The following is a 19540-nucleotide window of genomic DNA, read 5'->3' as shown; positions in this document are numbered from 1 at the left end:
ACTTTTTATAATTTCTGTAAAGATAAGGGTTATTTCTTTGATAAGGAACTATGCATTAGAAAATAGTACAACATGTGTATGTATTGTTAGGTTAATTATGATCACTTCTAGGAAGTGACAATCTGCTCAGCCTAAATCTTTATGAGAAACTTATTATTTATTTGTTTACTTATTTAGGCATGCCAGAAGAGTCCAAGGAAGATACAGAATATCAACATAAGCTACATATGGTTAAAAAACAGTGTTTCAGGAATGATATTCACAAACTGGTCCTAGCAGCGTTGAACAGGGTATGTACAATATAAGTTTTCTGCCTTTATACCATTACCTGGACTATGGGATTTGGAGAAATAGAAGGGCTGTTTCAGTTTCAGTTTTCCATCTTCTGTTTACTATGATAGTAGGAAGTTATGTGGGTGGAGATGTAAGATGCCAACAGGGATGCAAGGTGTGAAGAGATGTACCATTCCAGCTGAGGGGAGTGTACTGTTGACCACACATGTGGACAGGTTCCTTAGATTGCTGGTAACATAAATCCACTCCAGTCTACTCAATCAGAGAGAGAACTAAAGAGCTAGATGTTAAGCTAAGCCTCATGAGTGATGTCAGGAACTGTGGCTGCTGTTGTCTTCCTTTTGGGTCTTTTCTGGTCTGAAAGGTTCAGTCCATGAAGACACAGGGCACAACATTAAAAGCTTCTTCGATTGCCTGGGCTCACTTTGATTGCTCTCCTCAGAGATAACCTCTGAAATGGTTCGGTGTGCATTGTTTCTGCCCATTTTTAGATATTTACATATCTATATACATTTACATGTATTACATATATTTACATATCTATCTACATTTGCAATAATATAATTACTATAATCAACAATCATACTAAGTATGAAAAAAGCAGGGAATTAAATTTACATTGTGAAATGCAAAAGGAATTGATGGAATTAAGATGGTTTGGAGGCTTAATGTAAGATGAATTGGTCTTTATAAAAGATACAAGAGTAAAGATGTAAAGAATGATTAGAGTTAATGTTTTCATGAGAGGAAGAGAGCAGTCAAGGTGATTAATGGAAATGATTCCTTGTGATTTAGTATACTTTGAAAAATGTCATAAATCAGAATAGCCTGTAGAGGGATCTCCTTTAACAATTCAATTTAAACTGAACTTTATAATGTAATTGTCTATGATATATTTGAGTCATTTGTACTGAAACCTTAGTATGATTTTTGAGTATAGCAATATAATGGCTTGAATTCAATTCCAGAAATATTTGATGAAAACAAGTATGTGGAAGGAACTGTGTTAGGCACTGGGAAGACAAAAATGAACATGATTTGTGCCCTTCTGTCTTGGATCTTACAGTTGGGTGAGGGGAATAACAACAGCCATGCATAAACCACATGTTCTGCATTGGGACTTACGAACTATACTGGCTTCATGGACAATAGGCATGTAGAGGAGGGGGTGGTTAATTTTATTCATGGTATATGTTGGTGAGAAGCAAGAGGTACCAACCAGAACGACTTTACAGGTAACTGTGATTCTGGGTAGCCCATCTTTTCTAAAGTTATTGACTATAAGTGTGATATAGTAGAAGGAGTCAGCGATCAGGAGACCCCACCCTGTCAGTAAATACCGTGATGCCAAGAAAAGCACTCAGCTCCCAGGTCTTCCTTTCTTTTGCTTGCTACTTCCAGAAGCAGTGGTTGAGAAGCCTACCACTGCCTCCCCTATGTGTTCCGCCATTTCAACAGCTGAGCAATGACAAGGCATCTCACTAAACAGCGACTGTCATTTGGAGGCAGGGAGTTAAGGTCAGGGGGAAATAGAAGTGACAGTGTTTTAGTTTTAAAAACCTCCCCTGTTTTTAATTCCTAAAAGTTATTCCCCTAATTCCTCACCACTTTTGAGGAAAAAAAAATACTCTAAAAGAGGAACATAAGTATTTGTTCCAGACAAATTCGTTCACAGACACCTGAAACGAATCACCTTTAAAAGTAAGTCTATTCTTGGAAAGCAGAATTCCCAATTAGATAGAATTTGAGATTCAACTAAGGTTACAATGCAAAGACTATTGAAAGTATTTATTTATTTATTTGTTTTTATTTTTTTAATGTTTTAATGTTTTTATTTTTTTATTTTTGAGAAAGAGAGAGAGCAAGAGCAGGGGAGGGGCAGAGGGAGGGAGAGGGGGGCAGAGGATCCGAAGTAGGCTTTGCACTGACAGCAGAGAGCCCAGTGTGGGGCTGGAACCCATGAACCAGGAGATCATGACCTGAGCTGAAGTTGGACACTTAACCGACTAAGCCACCCAGGAGCCCTGGAAAGTATTTATTAAAGTGAATTTATGTTTGGATATATATAAAACTCCAGTAACATTCAGACTGAAGTTCAGATCTGTTGTTCAAATGCTTTATATTTGAACTCTTGAAAAAACAGTTTGGTTGGGTGTAAAATATTGGGGTTCATTTTCTTTAAAAACTTGTAGGCATTTCACTGTCTTTTAGTGCTGAATGTTTTAGGGGAAAAGTCTAAAACCAGCTTGATTTTTTTTTCTCACTTTAAAATGAGTGATATTTTCACCTGGATACCAAAGGATTCTTTTTCTTGAAATCCAGATATTTTATTACGTTGTATCTTAATTTTAGTCCTGGACTACGGTGTCTTCTTTTTAGCTATACATTCCATATTTTTATTTTTTCTGGGAAGTTTTCTTGAATTGCAGTTGACGTAGCTGGCAGCTAGGAAAGAGACTATTTTTGAACCAGGTGACTTGAGCTGGCTAGCTAGCTCATTGAGGAAACCATTTTAATTATTTATGTATTTTCTGAAAAACTTGGAAAATTGTGGGGCATAGGCAATAAGATGTTTCTGTTTAACATCTGTATGTGTCCTTCCACTGGCATTTCCCAAAATTTCATTCGGATAACATTGCTAAGTATAAACTAGTAAACTGATTTTAATTTCCATTTGAACAGCAATACATTATACCACTATTTTCAAGACAGAATATTTGATAACTGAAAGAAAAGACTAGTGTAGGCTTGTAAATGTAAATATATACATGTAACATACTTTTATAAGTTTATTTGGTGGGGGGGGGGGAGAGGCAGAGAGAGAGAGGGAGAGAAAGAGAGAATCCCAAGCAGGCTCTGGGCTGACAGTGTGGGGCTTGGTCTCACGAACTGTGAGATCATGACCTGCGCTGAAATCAAGAGTTGGAAGCCTAACTGACTGAGCCACCCAGGTGCCCCTGTATAAATATTTTCAAATTTACGAATCGGTCAGAAGTCAAATACCACTATTTTAAATTATCCAACAGTTTATCTGCACTCCATCGTATGTAATAATGTGAAGCTGTCATTCTCTTTGCCTGGACCAATCACAGGTTTCCTGATGTAAGGGAGTCGTTAGTCATCATCCAACTGTACCTGAAATAAATAGTTCAAGATTAGAGGAGTTTAAGGTAGCAGAACCAATAGTTGAGTAGAAACTTGTTAGAGGGATGGTATTAAGAACAAATATGTATGCTTTATAAATATCTTTTTGATTTAATTTTTAGCATAAAAAAATAAGCCTATGATGCATTTTGAGGTTAGGACTGGCTACCTGATTTGTGGGGCCCAGAACAAAATGAAAATGCAGGACTCCTTGCTTAAAAACTAAGACTTTCAAGACGGTGGTAGCAGAGCATTATACCGAGTGTGGGGCCCTTGGAAGCACAGAGAACTATGGCTGCGCAGGTGCGTACGCAGGAGGCTGGCCCTGCCTAGGAAGTAGGAATGGTGGTACTATTCATCACACAGAAAGTTCAGTCTACAATCTAACATTTTCCTTTTTCTGTTTTCCTGATAAGTTAATAAACTTTTAGCTTTGAACATCCGAGTTTAAGATACTAGCGTCAAGCATAGAGTAATGTGGGCTTAGAGCTTAAGAGACTTGAAACTTGTGCTCTGAGTTATCTGCTTAAAGGATTCCGAGTCTCAGTTTTTTTCATCAATGACATAGGGCTAATCATGGTGTTTCTACATTATAGGGTTATTATGAGGATTACATGGGTTAATATATAAGAAGTGCTTAAAAGGATCTCTGGCACATAGTGAGTGCTGCATAGATTTTGGCATTATTGTTGTGGTTGTCGCTATTGTTGTTACGGTGACATGAACCATGTTAGTGTACAAAGTCCCATCCATAAATAGAAGGGTTTTAAGAAAAGAACTTTGGACAAAGTTTGACATTGAAAGAAGAGATTGTAAAGGAGATGGGCAAATGAATGGTTTTAAAGTTTGAGAATAATTAGGGGTGTACCATGTCATGGAAATCAAGGGAGGAAAAAGTAGCAGTTTGGTTGTTAAAGGACTTTTTTCTCTGAATGGTTTTAATTCAGAGTGGTAAGGACAGAAGTCTGATTATATGAAATTAAGGGGTAGGGAGAATGTGGAGATAGTGGGTGTAGATGTTTCTATTAATAAGTTTAGAAATGGAGGAGAAATGGTAGCTTGATGGAATGGAAGACCAATTAAGGGACATTCTGTCTCCTGTTAGAAGTTTTTCATCTATGAGGAGGGTGGTTATCCCAAGGCCTGAACCGTGGCCATCACTCAGGGTTTGTTGCACAGACAGTGAGTCATCTCATTTCATCCTCATAACAACCCTCGATTTTTAGGATCAGTTTAAGGTGAGGAGGCAGAGACACATGAGCCATCCCTCCAGCTTCACTTTGAACTACTTTGAATTTCTTTTCATTTCTTGAATAATACCTTCTGAGTAAATACCACTTCTGAGTAAATGTTATTTCATTAATTTTTAATGGAACTATTAAGTGAAAAGAGGCAGAATTTAAACCTAAATTTAACTGGCTCCAAATTGCTACCCAGAGAGTTGGTAAGATGGAAACAATGACAGGAAAGAGTATGAAGCGGGGCAAGGATATGAGTGTGTTGTTGAAATGATAGGTGAACTGATGTCCAAGCTGAGCAATTAGGGTGGAAGAGAAAGGCACAGGATGACAAAATGATGCTTCTCCTCATACCCTATAAAGAAAAAAGATGCTGAATAAGGACAATTGAGAAGCATTGGAGGACTAGATTGGAAAGGAATGAAAGTCTGTTCGTTGACAGTATGGAAATGAGAAAGATTGGAGGGTAGATGGTTTTGGTTGAAAAAGCTGTAACAGAGCTTGAGATCTGACTTGAAACTCTCAGCTCCGTGGTGTATACCCACAGTAGTGCCAATCACACATTTGGAGTAGAGATACCATGAAACCAGTGTCTGTGTAAACAAAAGTGCTGTGAAGGATAGCATTGTAATTTTTGAAAGGAAAGCTATTAGGTGGGCATTCATATCATGGAAAACATTATGGAAAAGCAGAGATGGCCCATCCCATATAAGAGTTAGCTATATGTCACGGGCTTTTAAGAGAGAAGGTGTAACTGTGATTGTCCATGGTTGGAAAGTGTATTGACTGTTTCTTCTTAGTTAATAAGTAGGATAGTTTGGAAAAAGAAGTGGCCTGTATTAGGATACCTGTAAATGATGTCAAATCATCTGGAAGAGTTGAGATTAAAAAGTTGGAAGAGGTAGTGATTAACCTCCTGTGCTTTCTTTTCTTTTTCTTCTTCCTCTTCTTCTTTTTTGTTTTTGTTTTTGTTTTTGTTTTTGGCTCCTGAGTTTTTAAGGGAGACACATTTATATTAAAGTCCTAGACCTGACACATACTAGCTTTGTGATTTGAGCTCTTCATGTTCCCATATCTTTGAAATTTGGTGAATCTATCACATGAGGCTGTTGAGGGGTAAAAATGAGACATGACATATAAAACACTTAAAGAGTAGATTCTCGATTAGTATTTTCTGTAGGTGAGTGTCAGTATTGCATTTTACTGGCTAAATACACAGTATACAGGCGAAGGGCTCCAAGATCCCTGATTTGGTCTCATCTCAGCAATGTACAATCTGTGTGACTTTAGGAATATGCAACCCCTCTAACCCCCAGTAAACTCATCTGCTATTGGGAGTGATATTAGTATGGACTTTAGGTTCGTGTGAAAAGAAAATGCATGTAAAGTACTTAGCATGCTGTGTGGCACAGAGGAGGTACTCAGTATTAAAATGGTAGCTCTTATCCTTAATCATAATTAAAAAGTAATTAGTAATGTAAGGCAAAATCAAAGGTAATAATCTTTATTTGGACTAGTTTGTATTTTGTCAGTCTGTATCTGGCTTTAACTGAAGTAAGTATTAATAATTCATTTTAAATAGCAAATATCAATTGTCCTTTTGATTTCAGTTCATTGGAAATCCTGGGATTCAGAAATGTGGATTGAAAGTAATTTCTTCCTTAGCACATTTTCCTGATGCATTACAAGTATTATCCCTGGAAGGTGCTATTGATTCGGTACTTCACACACTTCAGATGTATCCAGATGACCAAGGTTGGTACCATTTGAAGTCAGGATTTAGGATAGATTTTTTTAATGGCTTTATTTATTTATTTTTGAGAGAGAGAGACAGAGAGACAGACAGAGAGAGAGGGAGACACAGAATCCAAAGCAGGCTCCAGGCTTCAAGTTGTCAGCACAGAGCCCGACGCAGGGCTCGAACCCATGGACCACAAGGTCATGACCTGAGCCAAAGTTGGATGCTTAACTGACTGAGCCACCCAGGCACTCTTAGGATAGATTTTTTTTAATGTTTATTTATTTATTTTGGAACGGCAGGGAGGGGCGAGCAGGTGAGGGGCAGAGAGCATCCCAAGCAGGCTCCCTGCTGTCAGTGCAGAGTCAGTGCAGAGCCTTATGCAGGGTTCGATCTTGTGGGTGAGATCATGACCTGAGCCAAAATCAAGAGTTGGATGCTTAACTGACTGAGCCAGGCACCCCAGGATTTAGGATAGATTTTGTATAAGCCTTTAGCTATTGGCTGGGTGTCTTCAAATTTTTTCTTTAGTTTTGAGATTTAAAACCACTAATTTTATTATTTTTTTTCTTTTATTTTTCTAGAAATTCAATGTCTGGGTTTAGGTCTTATAGGATGCTTGATTACAAAGAAGAATTTATGCATAGGAACTGGGCATCTGCTGGCAAAAATTCTGGTTTCCAGTTTACAACGATTTAAGGATATGGCTGAAGTACAGATTAAAGTATGTGTATTATCTTGAAAGGAATTTGGGATCTTGTGAAGATTTCTCTTTCAGAGCAGCTGGTACAATTCCCACTTTGCATTAATGGAGATAGTCTAGTTAATTGAAACCTATTTATCATTTTGTAGTATTTTAATTATAGGTGAAGAGAATTGGATTGAATTGCAGAGATCCTGTGATTCATTATTAAATCTCTAAAATCAGCATATTTATTTGCCATTTGTCTTTTTCATGAAAGGGCAGAGAATGTGCTAGAGAAAGTCCAGTCAGCTGAGCTTTACTTGTTTAGATTTTAGGTAAATAGAAGTTATAATTTTTCAAGGTTTGTCATTCTCAATGTTTTATTATGGGATGCTTACCTCTAGTAGTTTTTCTCCTTGATATTTTTTTTTTCTTGCAGTAAAATATTTTAAGTATTTTTCATCAAACAACATGTCACATGTGACATATAATAAGTGTTCCTTATTAAGAATGAAAGATGTTGACTTAGGGGAGATTAAGAAAGAAATTGGCTCAGATTTTTTTCCTATCACATATTTATTTTTATTGAAATATAATTGACATACAATATCCTATTTTTTTGTTAATGTTTATTTATTTTTGAAAGGGAGAGATCATGACCTGAGCCGAAGTCAGGTGCTCAACTGACTGAGCCACCCAGGCGCCCTGACATACATTATCCTATTAATTTTGCATAGTGATTTGGTATTTTTATATATTACAAAATGATCTCCAATTTAAATCTAGCTACCATTTATCATCATATAAAGTTACTATAAAATTATTGACTATATTCACCATGCTATATGTTATATCCCCATGACTTATTTATTTTATTACTGGAAGTGTGTACCTCATAATCCCCTTGACCTATTTCACCTGCCCCCAACCTCTCCCCACTATGATAAAAGTTTTTCCCTTTTATCTATGAGTCTGTTTCTGTTTTGCATTTTTTGTTCATTTGTTTTGGTTTTTAGATTCCACGTATAAGTGAAATCATATGGTATTTGTCTTTTTCTGTTTGACTTGTTCCACTTAGCATAATACCCTCTAGGTCCATCTATGTTGTTGTAAATGGCAAGATTTCATTCCTTTTATGTTTGAGTAGTGTTCAATTTTGTGTATATGTGTGTACCCCATCTTCTTTATCGATACATTTGTCCATCGATGGACACTTAGGTTCTCATATTGGCTATTATAACTAATGCAGAAATGAACATAGGGATGCATATATCTCTTTGAATTGATGTTTTTATTTTCTTCGGGTAAATACCCAAGAGTGGAATTGCTGGGTCATATGATATGGGTATCTTTAATATTTTGAGGAACCTCCCTACTGTTCTCTATAGTGGTCACCCTAATTTACATTCTCGTCAACAGTGTACAAGGGTTCACATTTCTCTGCATATTTAACAACATTTTATTTTTTGTCTTGTTGATAATAGCCAATCTGATAGGTATGAGGTGATATCTCATTATAGTTTTCATTTGTGTTTCCCTGATAATTAGTGATGTTGAACAGATCAGCATCAACAGACATTGACCACATGTCTGTCTTCTTTGGAAAGATGTCTATTCAAGTCCTCTGCTCATGTTTTAATTGGGTTGTTTGTCTTTTTGGTTTTAAGTTGTATAAGTTCTTTATATATTTTGGACATTAACCCCATATTGGATGTATGATTTACGCATATCTTCTCCCATTCATTAGATTATATTTTCATTTTGTTGATGGCTTCCCTAGCTGTGCAGAAGCTGTTTGGTTTGATGCAGTCTCATTTGTTTATTATAGCTTTTGTTGCCCTTCCCTGAAGAGTATGGTCCAAAAAAGTATTGCTAAAGCTGATGTCAAAGAGTTTACTGCTTGTGTTTTATGGTTTCAGGTCTTGCATTGAAGTCTTTAATCTATTTTGAATTCATTTCGTATGTGGTGTAAGATAGTGATCCAGTTTCATTCTTTTGCATGTAAGCTGGTCCAGTTTTCCCAACACCATTTATTGAAGAGACTGTCTTTTCCCCATTGTGTGTTATTGGTTAATTAATTGATCATATATACATGGGTTTATTTCTGGGCTCTCTGTTGTATATTAATGATCTATGTGTCTGCTTTCATCCCAGTACCATACTGTTTTGATTACTGTAGCTTTGTAGTATAGTTTGAAGTCAGGGGGTGTGATACCTTCAACTTAATTTTTCTATCTCAAGACTGCTTTGGCTATTCAAGGTCTTCTGTGGTTCTATACAAATTTTAGAGTTCTTTGTTCTAGTTCTGTGAAAAATGCCATTGGTATTTTCATGGGGAATGCATTAAAGCTGTAGATTGCTTAGGCCAGTATGGATATTTTGACAATATCGATTATTCCATTCTATGAGTATGGGGTATCTTTCCATTTATTTGTGTTGTCCTCAATTTCTTTCATCAGCGTTTTATAGTTTTCAGTGCAAAGGTCTTTCATCTTTTTGGTTAAATTTATTTTTAAGTGTCTTATTCTTTTTGATATAAATATAAATAGGATTCATTTCTTAATTACTCTTTCTGATAACTCATAATTAGTGTCTAGACATATAATCAATTTGTGTATTTTAATTTGTGTCCTACAACTTTACTGAATTCATTTATTAGTTCTAATGGTTTTCTGGTGGTGTCTTTAGGGTTTTCTATGTATAATATCAAATGATCTGCAAGTAATGACAGCTTAAATTCTTCCTTTCTAACTTGGATGCCTTTTATTTCTTTTTCTTGTCTAATTGTGGTGACTAGGATTTTTAATACTATGTTGAACAAAAGTGGTGAAAGTGAGCATCCTTGTCCTGATCTTAGAGGAAAAGCTTTCAGCTTTTCACCATTGAGTATGATGTTAGCTGTGGGTTTGTCATATATAGCTTTTATTATGTTGAGGTAGGTTCCTTCCATATCCACTTTGCTTTGAGTTAAAAAAAATTTTTTTTAATGTTAGCAAAACAAGTAGTCTCTTTAAGAGTTTCTGCTTTGGTTGTGTTTTTTTGTTTGTTCATTCATTTGTTTTGTTTTGGTAATGGAATTTGCAGCTTTCATAAACCACACTCAACAAATGTTTTCATAAATGACAGAATTGACCAGGAATAAAAAAAAAAAAAAACCTAGGCTATAACCTTGTCGCAGACATTACTAGTAAATGAGATAATGTATGTAAAGTTTTTAATTATAAAGTGCTGAACATGCAGCATTCTTAGATTAAAAACAACAATGTGCTATATAAATCTGATTTTTATAATGTGCCTCAGGCAAGGATGACTAAAGCCAAGCCAGAAGTGATTAAAAGTAATCCTAGAAAAAGGAGATAAATCTGTACAGCTATAGAGCTCTCAGTTTACTCAGTATTAATACATAAAGGTGTAAACATTAGGATCTCTGTAGTAGAGGTTTTCAACTATTGACCAGTCGGCTAAATTTGGCTTGTCAACATATTTTATTTGGTCAGTTCATTGTTTATAAGTTTTTATTTTGAATTATGTGCCTTCTGCACATTTGTATTACTTGCTTTTCTGGTGCATTCATTTGAATTTGCAGGGACCTCTAGTATAGTGGTGGGTGGACCACATGTCCCTCAGACCTGCAAAAATTAAGACTACTTCTCTTATCAAATGTTAGTATTTGTCGAAATTCAGCATCTTAAAACCACAAAATAGTAACTGTTAGGCAATTTCATTAATATATTATATTGAAAGATAATAAAATTTTTTTAGGTTAAATTGATCTTTGATGAGTTTACCCAAGCTAAATAATAGTAAATTCCAAAGCTCATTCTTTCCTGAAACTCTCTCATGTGTGGAGAGCCCAGACAACTCTTAGGAATATGCTCGAGGTGGTTCTGAAAAGTAATGATGTGACTGACTAGTTCTTTATAAATAATTTGCTACAGAGGTGTAAACCTCAGACTGCCTTTAGAGCTTTTCTCAACTATATTCAACATGAATGAAATCTAGGAGCTCATATTCATCTTTTGCAGCTGAAATTTCACAAGAAGGCACCAAAATGTTAGCGAAATGCTAGGCTATCTAGAGAACCTAATCTGTAGTCTTGTAATAAGAAATACACTTTGCTGGCTGATTTGGGTATGTTGCTCTGCTTATTCAGCTCTTCTAATATTAATTAATATCTTGCTTTCATCCTGTGAGTATGGCTTATTTTTAATTCATTAAGTATTTTTTCTGCCTTGCTAGACAATGGCTTGTTAGCTTGCATTTTATTCTCTGTGTGCCTGCTGTATTTCTTAGTAATGAGAGAGCAAGGTTTGCTTATGGGAATGTTCCAAGATTTATAGCTTTTAAGTACAAACCCAATAAATACTATCTAGTTATCACATACAAATTATCTGTTTTATACTATTTATTTTTTATTCTTTTGGCCCAGAATTGCTTATGTTATTATTTTGGTCCCACTTTCAGGGATTTCAGACAATCTTAACAATACTGGAATTGTCAGTGTCTTTTTCCAACCTGCTGGTGCATCATTCCTTTGATTCGGTGATATTCCATCAGATGTCTTCCAGTATCATGGAACAAAAGGATCAACAGGTACAGTGTTTCTCACCTGTATGCTAACTGTTAATGGATTTAGCTCACTCTAATCCTCGTTTCCATTCTTTTTAGTTTCTAAACCTTTGTTGCAAGTGCTTTGCAAAATTAGCTATGGACGATGGGTTAAAAAGCGTGATGTTAGAGAAAGCATGTGATCAGAATAACAGTATCATGGTTGAATGCTTGCTTCTGTTGGGAGCAGACGCCAATCGAACAAAGGAGGCAACTTCTTTAATTTGTCAGGTAAATATTCAAGGCCTAACTTTGGTCTTTCTCTGTTATTTGACTCTACCATTGTACAGCTCTTGCTTACATCCTGTTATTCTTTACTGCAGAATTCACCAGTTTATTTCACAATTGCTTGTGATTTGTAGTAGGAATTTAGATTCACAGAATTTCAGAGGTAATAGGGTCCTTTAGGCATATCCGGTATAATCCTTCGTTTTTTGTTTGTTTTTTTTTTTTTAATTTTTTTTTTTAACGTTTATTTATTTTTGAGACAGAGACAGAGCATGAACGGGGGAGGGTCAGAGAGAGAGAGAGGGAGACACAGAATCTGAAACAGGCTCCAGGCTCTGAGCCTTCAGCCCAGAGCCCGATGCGGGGCTCAAACTCACGGGCCGCGAGATCATGACCTGAGCCGAAGTCGGTCGCTTAACCGACTGAGCCACCCAGGTGCCCCAATATAATCCTTCATTTTACTTGTTTACCTACCTTGTTATATTGTTAATAAATTTCCAAATGTGTCTCCTACAATGCATCTCTGTCCAAATTCTTTTCCAGGCACACTCCACACAACATACGGTTCGGTTTGGTAATCTTTCAACCGTTTTCTATTTTCAGTTTCTCTGATAGCAAATTCTCTCCTCAGTTGTACTGCATGTGGCCATGCAGGCGGTGTACTACACCCCCTTGGGGACACTGTTCACGTTGGCATCCCCTGCCATTGACCACCCCCTTGGTTGTGTAGCACTGTGGTCTTGCCTTCCTTCCCTCCCTTCACTCATGCACTGGGCAAGCACCTCTATCTAAATGTTCTACTTTACCTTCAAAATCCGACCCAAATGCCCTTTCCTCAATAAAGCCCTCCCTGCACCCCTGACCTCCATACAAAATAAAAGATTTACTTCTGTTGAGTCCATGACAATATATGTGATATACACAATATATCTTTTATATTTTGTTAGTTGTATGAAAGTGGAAATGTACAGTGTTCATCTTTATGCCATTTAGAATAACTAACTCATTGCTTTACATACAGTGTGAATTTAGTAAGTATTTATTAAAGTGCATTACATGTTATTTCAGGGTTGTCATTGCATAAATTTCAGTTTATAATAGCATTTGGGTAGCACCATGTATATTTTCTAGAAATTAATAATATTTCTAACAAAGCAATTATACAGTGATTTAATGTACATTATTAAATAACCAACAGAGTACTGTATTTTCCAGTAATTTACTTTAAAAGCCTTACTTTATTTAATTTCCCACTTGCCTATGGATTCAATTCAATTTGTCAACTGTAAATTAAGTTAGTACTAATTAGTACTCTACATAAAAAGAAACTGAACCTGTAACTTATTTTCATGCACAATTAATGTGTACATTAAGACCAAATAAATAATCAAATTGCTTACATTTAGTCAAATTTCATTTAAGAAAGCCACCTTAAAAATAATTGCTTCTCTATTATTAAAAGTAATTAAATTATTTCCCTCAATAATACATTTTTATTGTGTATCTTTTGTGTGATCTGCACATCTTTGCACTAATATTACTGGAATATGCCAAGGAACTGAAAAGAAATTTCCCCTTCAAATTTTTTTTAGGGAAACAGCGTACCCAAAGCACCCGAGTGTAATAATTTTAAATCTCTGACAGGAAATGCTTCCTGCTCTTCTCTCAATTTACCTAAATCTTTGTATAGGAGCTTTTTATTTTATTCTTCTTCTTGCATTCTTTTGGATTTAAGCACTTATTTATATATTTTTAAGCAAAATCAGATCTTTGCATCCATGGGTGTGTTAAATTTAAAGAATTTATCATACTTGTCAGAGATTATTTGCCTCTAAAGATATTGATTAAATTTTGTGGATAGATTGAACATACATTATTTTAGATACTAGTGTAAAATGAGGTAATCACTATTTATGTACCAATGCTGTTTAATTAAGGACTATTCGGAGCAAAGATGGAGTTAATCTTGTTAGGCTTTCTGAGGAGAATTTAATGATGTAATATACATGATTCATATAGAAGAATATGGAAGACTGATACTGGGCATGAAAATACATGGATAGAGATCCAAAGATGAAAACCATCAGATCATGGTGGGAAGAACAACTGTGATGAAGTCTGAATAAAAGTAATAATGAACTGTTGTGGTATTCATTACCACCTGGGCACTGCTTTGAGTCCTTTACACAGTTTAACCCTTGCAACAACCTTAGAAGTGGGTTCTAGTATTATTCCCATTTTACAGGGAAGGAATTGAGGCACAGAGAGGTTAAGTAACTTGCCTAAGGACACTCTCCTGGTAAGTGGTGGAAAGTCGGCTTCCCAAATGCATGCTTTAATCTCGTCTATACCATAGATTCTTGGTAGTGGTGGTGATAGGGAGGGGAGTAGGGAAAGTTGCTCACTGATTCTCAAAGGCTAGTCTAAAATATTTGGTTTTGATCATGGGCTGCATTATTGATATATTTGAAGATGAGAGAGAAGATTGCAAAAGATAGTAAATTATACAGTTTTAAAAAGTTTGTTTATTTTGGGAGAGAGACAGAGCATGAGCAGGGAGACAGAGGATCCCACGCAGGCTCCAAGCTGTCAGCACAGAGCCTGACATGGGGCTTAAACTCATGAACCACGAGATCATGACCTGAGCTGAAACCAAGAGTTGGACACTCAACCAACTTGTCTTTTGTCTGATACACTTTCTTATACATCTCTGGCTTCATCCCCATGTACCTAAAGTCAGCTGGGATCTTTTGGGCCCTCAAGGAAAATACTCTTTAAAAGCGTATTGAGCAATTTCTAGGTGGAGGGCACAGTGCTAGATAAGTAGTAAAGAATATACAAGGGTTTTCCTGTTTCTGGATGGTTTCTTTCTAAGTGTGTATTGGGAAAGGAGAGAGGATAAAATGTAAATCATTTTAATATGAGGTAGGCAGTAAGTGCCAATTTAGACATAAAAAATTTGCTAGGCCACAGAGAGGGCATTTGTGATTGAGTTTTTTGGTCCCTCTGTCCCTCCGTCTTCCTTCCTCCCACTCCTTTTAAATTTCCTGTGGGCTTTTAAATAGGATATTAGTGATTTGTTAGTTAAATGAAATATATTTCCTAGGCATTGTACTAGGCTATGGAGGTACAAATTGAATTGCAATAGCATCCAAACCTTTCATTCTAGTTTTAAAACTGATAGGCGTTTTTGGTTTAGTGTGCTACGTGCTTTGTGTAAGCAAATGGGACAGGAGTCTGGAGGAGGAAGAGTGTGTGTGGCTTGGGAGCTTAGTAGCAAGGACTTACCGTACAAGAGATTATGAAGCTGTTCCTTCAAGAATGAACATCTTTTGGGGTGCCTGAGTGGCTCAGTGAGTTGAGCGTCCACGTCTTGGTTTTGGCTCAGGTAATGATCCCTGGGTCATGGGATTGAGCCCTGCATTGGGCTCTGCACTGAGCCTGGAGCCTGCTTGAGATTCTTTCTCTCCCATTCACACTCTCTCTCTCTCTCTCTCTCTCTCTCTCTCAAAAAAAAAAAAAAAAAAGGAATGAACATCTTTTTGCTGGATGCAGAGTAGAATTAGATATTTAGGGCAGTAGAAATAGTATAAATGAAGGTAATGAAGTTTTAGGAAAACTTCATGTTGTGTTTGGGGGAATGTCTTAGAGCAGAGGGGTTTAGAAGATTTCCGGGCAGTGACCTGCTCATATCTAAAGTAGAAAGGTATGATAGTGGCTCTGGGGAGATTGGGTTGAAGGTAGGTAACCTGGAGACTGGTGGGCATTGAGTTGGTGCCATGAAACCACAGAATGATCCCCTCAAATCTCTTGAACATACATTAATTCTAGAGAATTCAGGAATTTCCCCCAGTCTCCTTCCCCTCACCTGGTACCTTAAATGATAGGGTCTTGTCTTGAAAAGAAAGAAAAGAAAGGAGAAAAGAAAAAAAGAAGAGAAAAGAAAAAAGAAAAGAAAAAAAATTAATCCTTAATTGTGGGCAGTGAAAGGAGCACAGGCTTGACTTGAAATCCAAGTCTCTTGTTGACTACCTCTAATAGGTTTGGAAAAATCACATACTTTTTCTAAATATTTATCTGTAAAATGGGGATAATAATTTTTATGACATAGACTTTTTTTTTAATGTTTATTTTGAGAGAGAGACAGAGCAGAGAGAGAGGGAGACACAGAATCTGAAACAGGATCCAGGCTGAGCTGTGAGCACAGAGTCCAAAATGGGGCTCAAACCCATGAACCATGAGATCATGACCTGAGCTGAAATCAGATGCTAAACTGACTGAGCCCCCCAGCGCCCCTGACAAAGGGTTTTTAATAAGGATTAGAAATCAAGTGTATACAGAATTTAGCACAGCTCCTGACATACAATATTTCTATTATTTATTACTTTGATCTTCTTGTTAGCAGACCATCATTCCTTCACCTTTTAGAAGCTGCTTCTGTGTAGGCCAGTATGCTGTAGGTTGCTAAGCCTTCCCTCTGCTTACTGTGGTCACTGTAGTTTTTGTAGCACCCAGCATGTGAACCTACCTTGAGCACATGCTCTGAAAATAGTATTCAGGGGAAGGTAGAAAACAGGTAAGAAATTTCTTTGTGGAAATTCAGGGTCTTGTGCTGGAAAGCCAGAAGCCTTTGTATGTGGCATTTACAAGTTTTATGATGTTCATATTCTCGTTTAGATATTCTATATCATGAATGAAGGCAGGGCAGTAGCCTTTACTGTGTGTGGTACTAGTTTCCCAGATGTCTTACAAGGAGCAGACGGAATCCCAGAAGGTGTAAGCAATGTGTATCATTGGTGAAGCCTCAGCTTTCTTAATTCAGGTGTTAAGAGCTTTTTCTCCATATGATGGTGCCTTTTTCATAGTACCTGACTCATGTGGCAGATTATTTGGCTTCTGCTACTCTGATATTTGTGGTGCTAACTTTATTGTATTTTCCTAGTCTATTTCAAGGATGAGTTTTGCCTTATTTTATTTTATTTCTATCTAAATGAAGGTGTAGAGAAAAATCACACCAAATTCAATTTACATGTCTACCAAAAGGAAGACATACAGGCTTTTAATATGGTCACCTTCTTTTTTCCTTTAATAGGTATGTGAGAAAGCAAGCAGTCCCAAACTGGTGGAACTGTTACTGAATGGTGGTTCCCGTGAACAGGATGTCCGGAAAGCTCTGACAATAAGCATTGGAAAAGGTGACAGCCAGATCATCAGCTTACTCTTACGGAGACTCGCCCTGGATCTGGCCAATAATAGCATTTGCCTTGGAGGATTTTGTATAGGAAAAATCGAACCTTCATGGCTTGGTCCTTTGTTTCCAGATAGGACATCTAATTTAAGAAAAGAAACAAGTGAGTATTAGCAGGACGATTTTGTCCAAGTCTGGTTTTTATTAGTATTTAAAAAAAATTTTTTTTAATGTTTATTTATTTTTGAGACAGAAAGAGAGAGCATGAACAGGGAAGGGTCAGAGAGAGAGGGAGACACAGAATCTGAAACAGGCTCCAGTGTCTGAGCTGTCAGCACGGAGCCCGATGCGGGACTCGAACTCATGGACGGTGAGATGACCTGAGCCGAAGTTGGACGCTCAACCGACTGAGCCACCCAGGCGCCCCATTAGTATTTTTTTTTAAGTCACTAATATTTTCATTAGGTTTATTTCAATTTGGTACAACTTAAGCCAAAAATATTGTGAAGGTTTGGGTATCTTTTTGTTGTTGTTGTTGTTGTTGTTGATATCTTTTTTTTTTTTTTTTTGGTTATGAAATGCTTGAAAGTGATATTGTATTTAATTCTTTGTTTCCTAGCAAATGTTTTATAAAGATAGAGTGGGACAGTGGGATGTTTCTGCCCAGTTGCTTTTTAAAGAAACATATATTTTTTTTATTATAAAACTAATCCATGCTCATTTTAAGAATAGGAAAACACATAAAAACTATAAGAAAGAAAATGGCTATTTTGTCCCTTATCAATGTAGATTTTCTTACCAGATTTTTATATGCTTACATATACATATGCATTAAAATGTATATGCAGAAACTTATACACATATATACTTTGAAAAAAAATTTTTTTACATTTATTTATTTTTGAGAGACAGAGAGAGACAGAGTACAAGTGGGGGAGGGGCAGAGAGAGAAGGAGACACAGAATCCGAAGCAGGCTTCAGGCTCTGAGCTGTCAGCACAGAGCTTGACGTGGGGCTCGAACTCATCAACCATGAGATCATGACCTGGGCTGAAGTCCGACGTTTAACTGACTGAGCCACCCAGGTGCCCCACTCATATATACTTTGCATCTTCATATTAACATATTTAGTTTTCAGTTTTTCAATATTTCAGCTAAAAAGGTATTTTCTTGAAATTTTTGAGTTAATATATGTTTTGTACATATTAAATATATTAATGACAAGTTAGCATCATCCTCTGTTAAGATTTCTGTCATTTCAGATGTCAGTCACTCACACTTAATGTGTTCTTAAAGTTTGAGCTCCCTATTTCCCTCTGTTAACTTAACTTCCTTGCCTGCTTCCTTCTCTACAGTGATCTTCACCTTAAGTACTCTCTTGTTAACAACATGTTAGCTTTCCTGTCATTTTTCTGGTGCATTTACCTGGCAATATCCTATTCCTGTTCAGTCCAGTGGTCTGCTTTTTCCCTTCCCTTCACCAAGGTTGCTGAAAATGCTGCTGGAAGAAAGTATCCATCCATGCTTATTAGTGCCTCTACAAATTCCAGGTTTCCAACATTCTGGTGGGTCCTAGAAGATCCAGTCAGGCTAATTTCCCTAAGTTTCTCTCCTTTTTTTTTTTTTTTTTTTTTTTTTTAAAGTAGGCTTCATGTCCAGTGTAGAGCCCAACACAAGGCTTGAACTCATGACCTTGAGATCAAGACCTGAGCTGATATCAAGGGTCAGATGCTTAACTGACTGAGCCACCCAGGCTCTCCTTCCCTCGGTTTCTAAAATGTGTCATAAAATGTGTCTAAATGTGTCATGTGTCTTCCAGTGTTAATCTAGCTACCTGCCTGCCTTACCTTCTGTCCACTTGTCTGTCTCTTCATTTCTATTTTTTTTTTTTTTTTGCTTCAGCCCCAAATCACTTTTTAGAAGAAAACATTCCTGCTCATATGAAATCTGTGTGGAAGATCATCCTCCATATTCCTGTAGCACCTCGTTTCTTACCTGTAGTAGCATTTATTACATTATATAATTGTATTTTTTCTTTTTATGATCTTTTGGTAGATTATATGCATCATGAAGTCAATGTCATTTTTTTCCAGTGTTGTAACTTTAGCATCTAACTAGTACTTTGCACATAGTAGGGCTAATTACATATTCATAATATTGGCAAAAATAAAAAAATTGGTAATTGGATAAACATAAGTGGAAATAGGCATTTCACACATTATTGATATGAATTCAAATTATCCTCTTTTGAGGACAATCTGGCAATATCCATTAATATTTTAAATGCACATCCATGCTTTTTTGACAAGCTACATACTGATAGGAATCCATGATGCAGGGGTGCAAGGGTGCACAATAAAATATTGTTTATAATAGCCAGAGATTAGGGGAAAAATTCTAAGTATCCTTCAAAAGGAA

At 36.5% G+C, this 19540-nt stretch overlaps 1 protein-coding gene across 1 annotated transcript in view; it reads left to right on the top strand.

Moving 5' to 3' along the window:
- The window catches only part of LRRK2 (leucine rich repeat kinase 2), a 136097-nt gene that overhangs the window by 34575 nt on the left and 81982 nt on the right, over nt 1-19540 (top strand). The window contains exons 14-19 of the mRNA XM_019452460.2: nt 178-290; nt 6287-6431; nt 6999-7138; nt 11564-11692; nt 11768-11938; nt 17028-17286. Of these exons, the coding sequence (XP_019308005.2) occupies nt 178-290; nt 6287-6431; nt 6999-7138; nt 11564-11692; nt 11768-11938; nt 17028-17286 (957 nt within the window). The remainder of the gene's footprint in view (nt 1-177; nt 291-6286; nt 6432-6998; nt 7139-11563; nt 11693-11767; nt 11939-17027; nt 17287-19540) is intronic.

The sequence above is a fragment of the Panthera pardus genome, unplaced genomic scaffold (genome assembly GCF_024362965.1).
Source record: "Panthera pardus isolate Hobbes unplaced genomic scaffold, ASM2436296v1 HiC_scaffold_6, whole genome shotgun sequence".
NCBI classification, from domain to species: domain Eukaryota; kingdom Metazoa; phylum Chordata; class Mammalia; order Carnivora; family Felidae; genus Panthera; species Panthera pardus.
The sequence above is the reverse complement of the archived record's forward strand: the minus strand, read 5'-3'. Positions and strand labels throughout refer to the sequence as shown.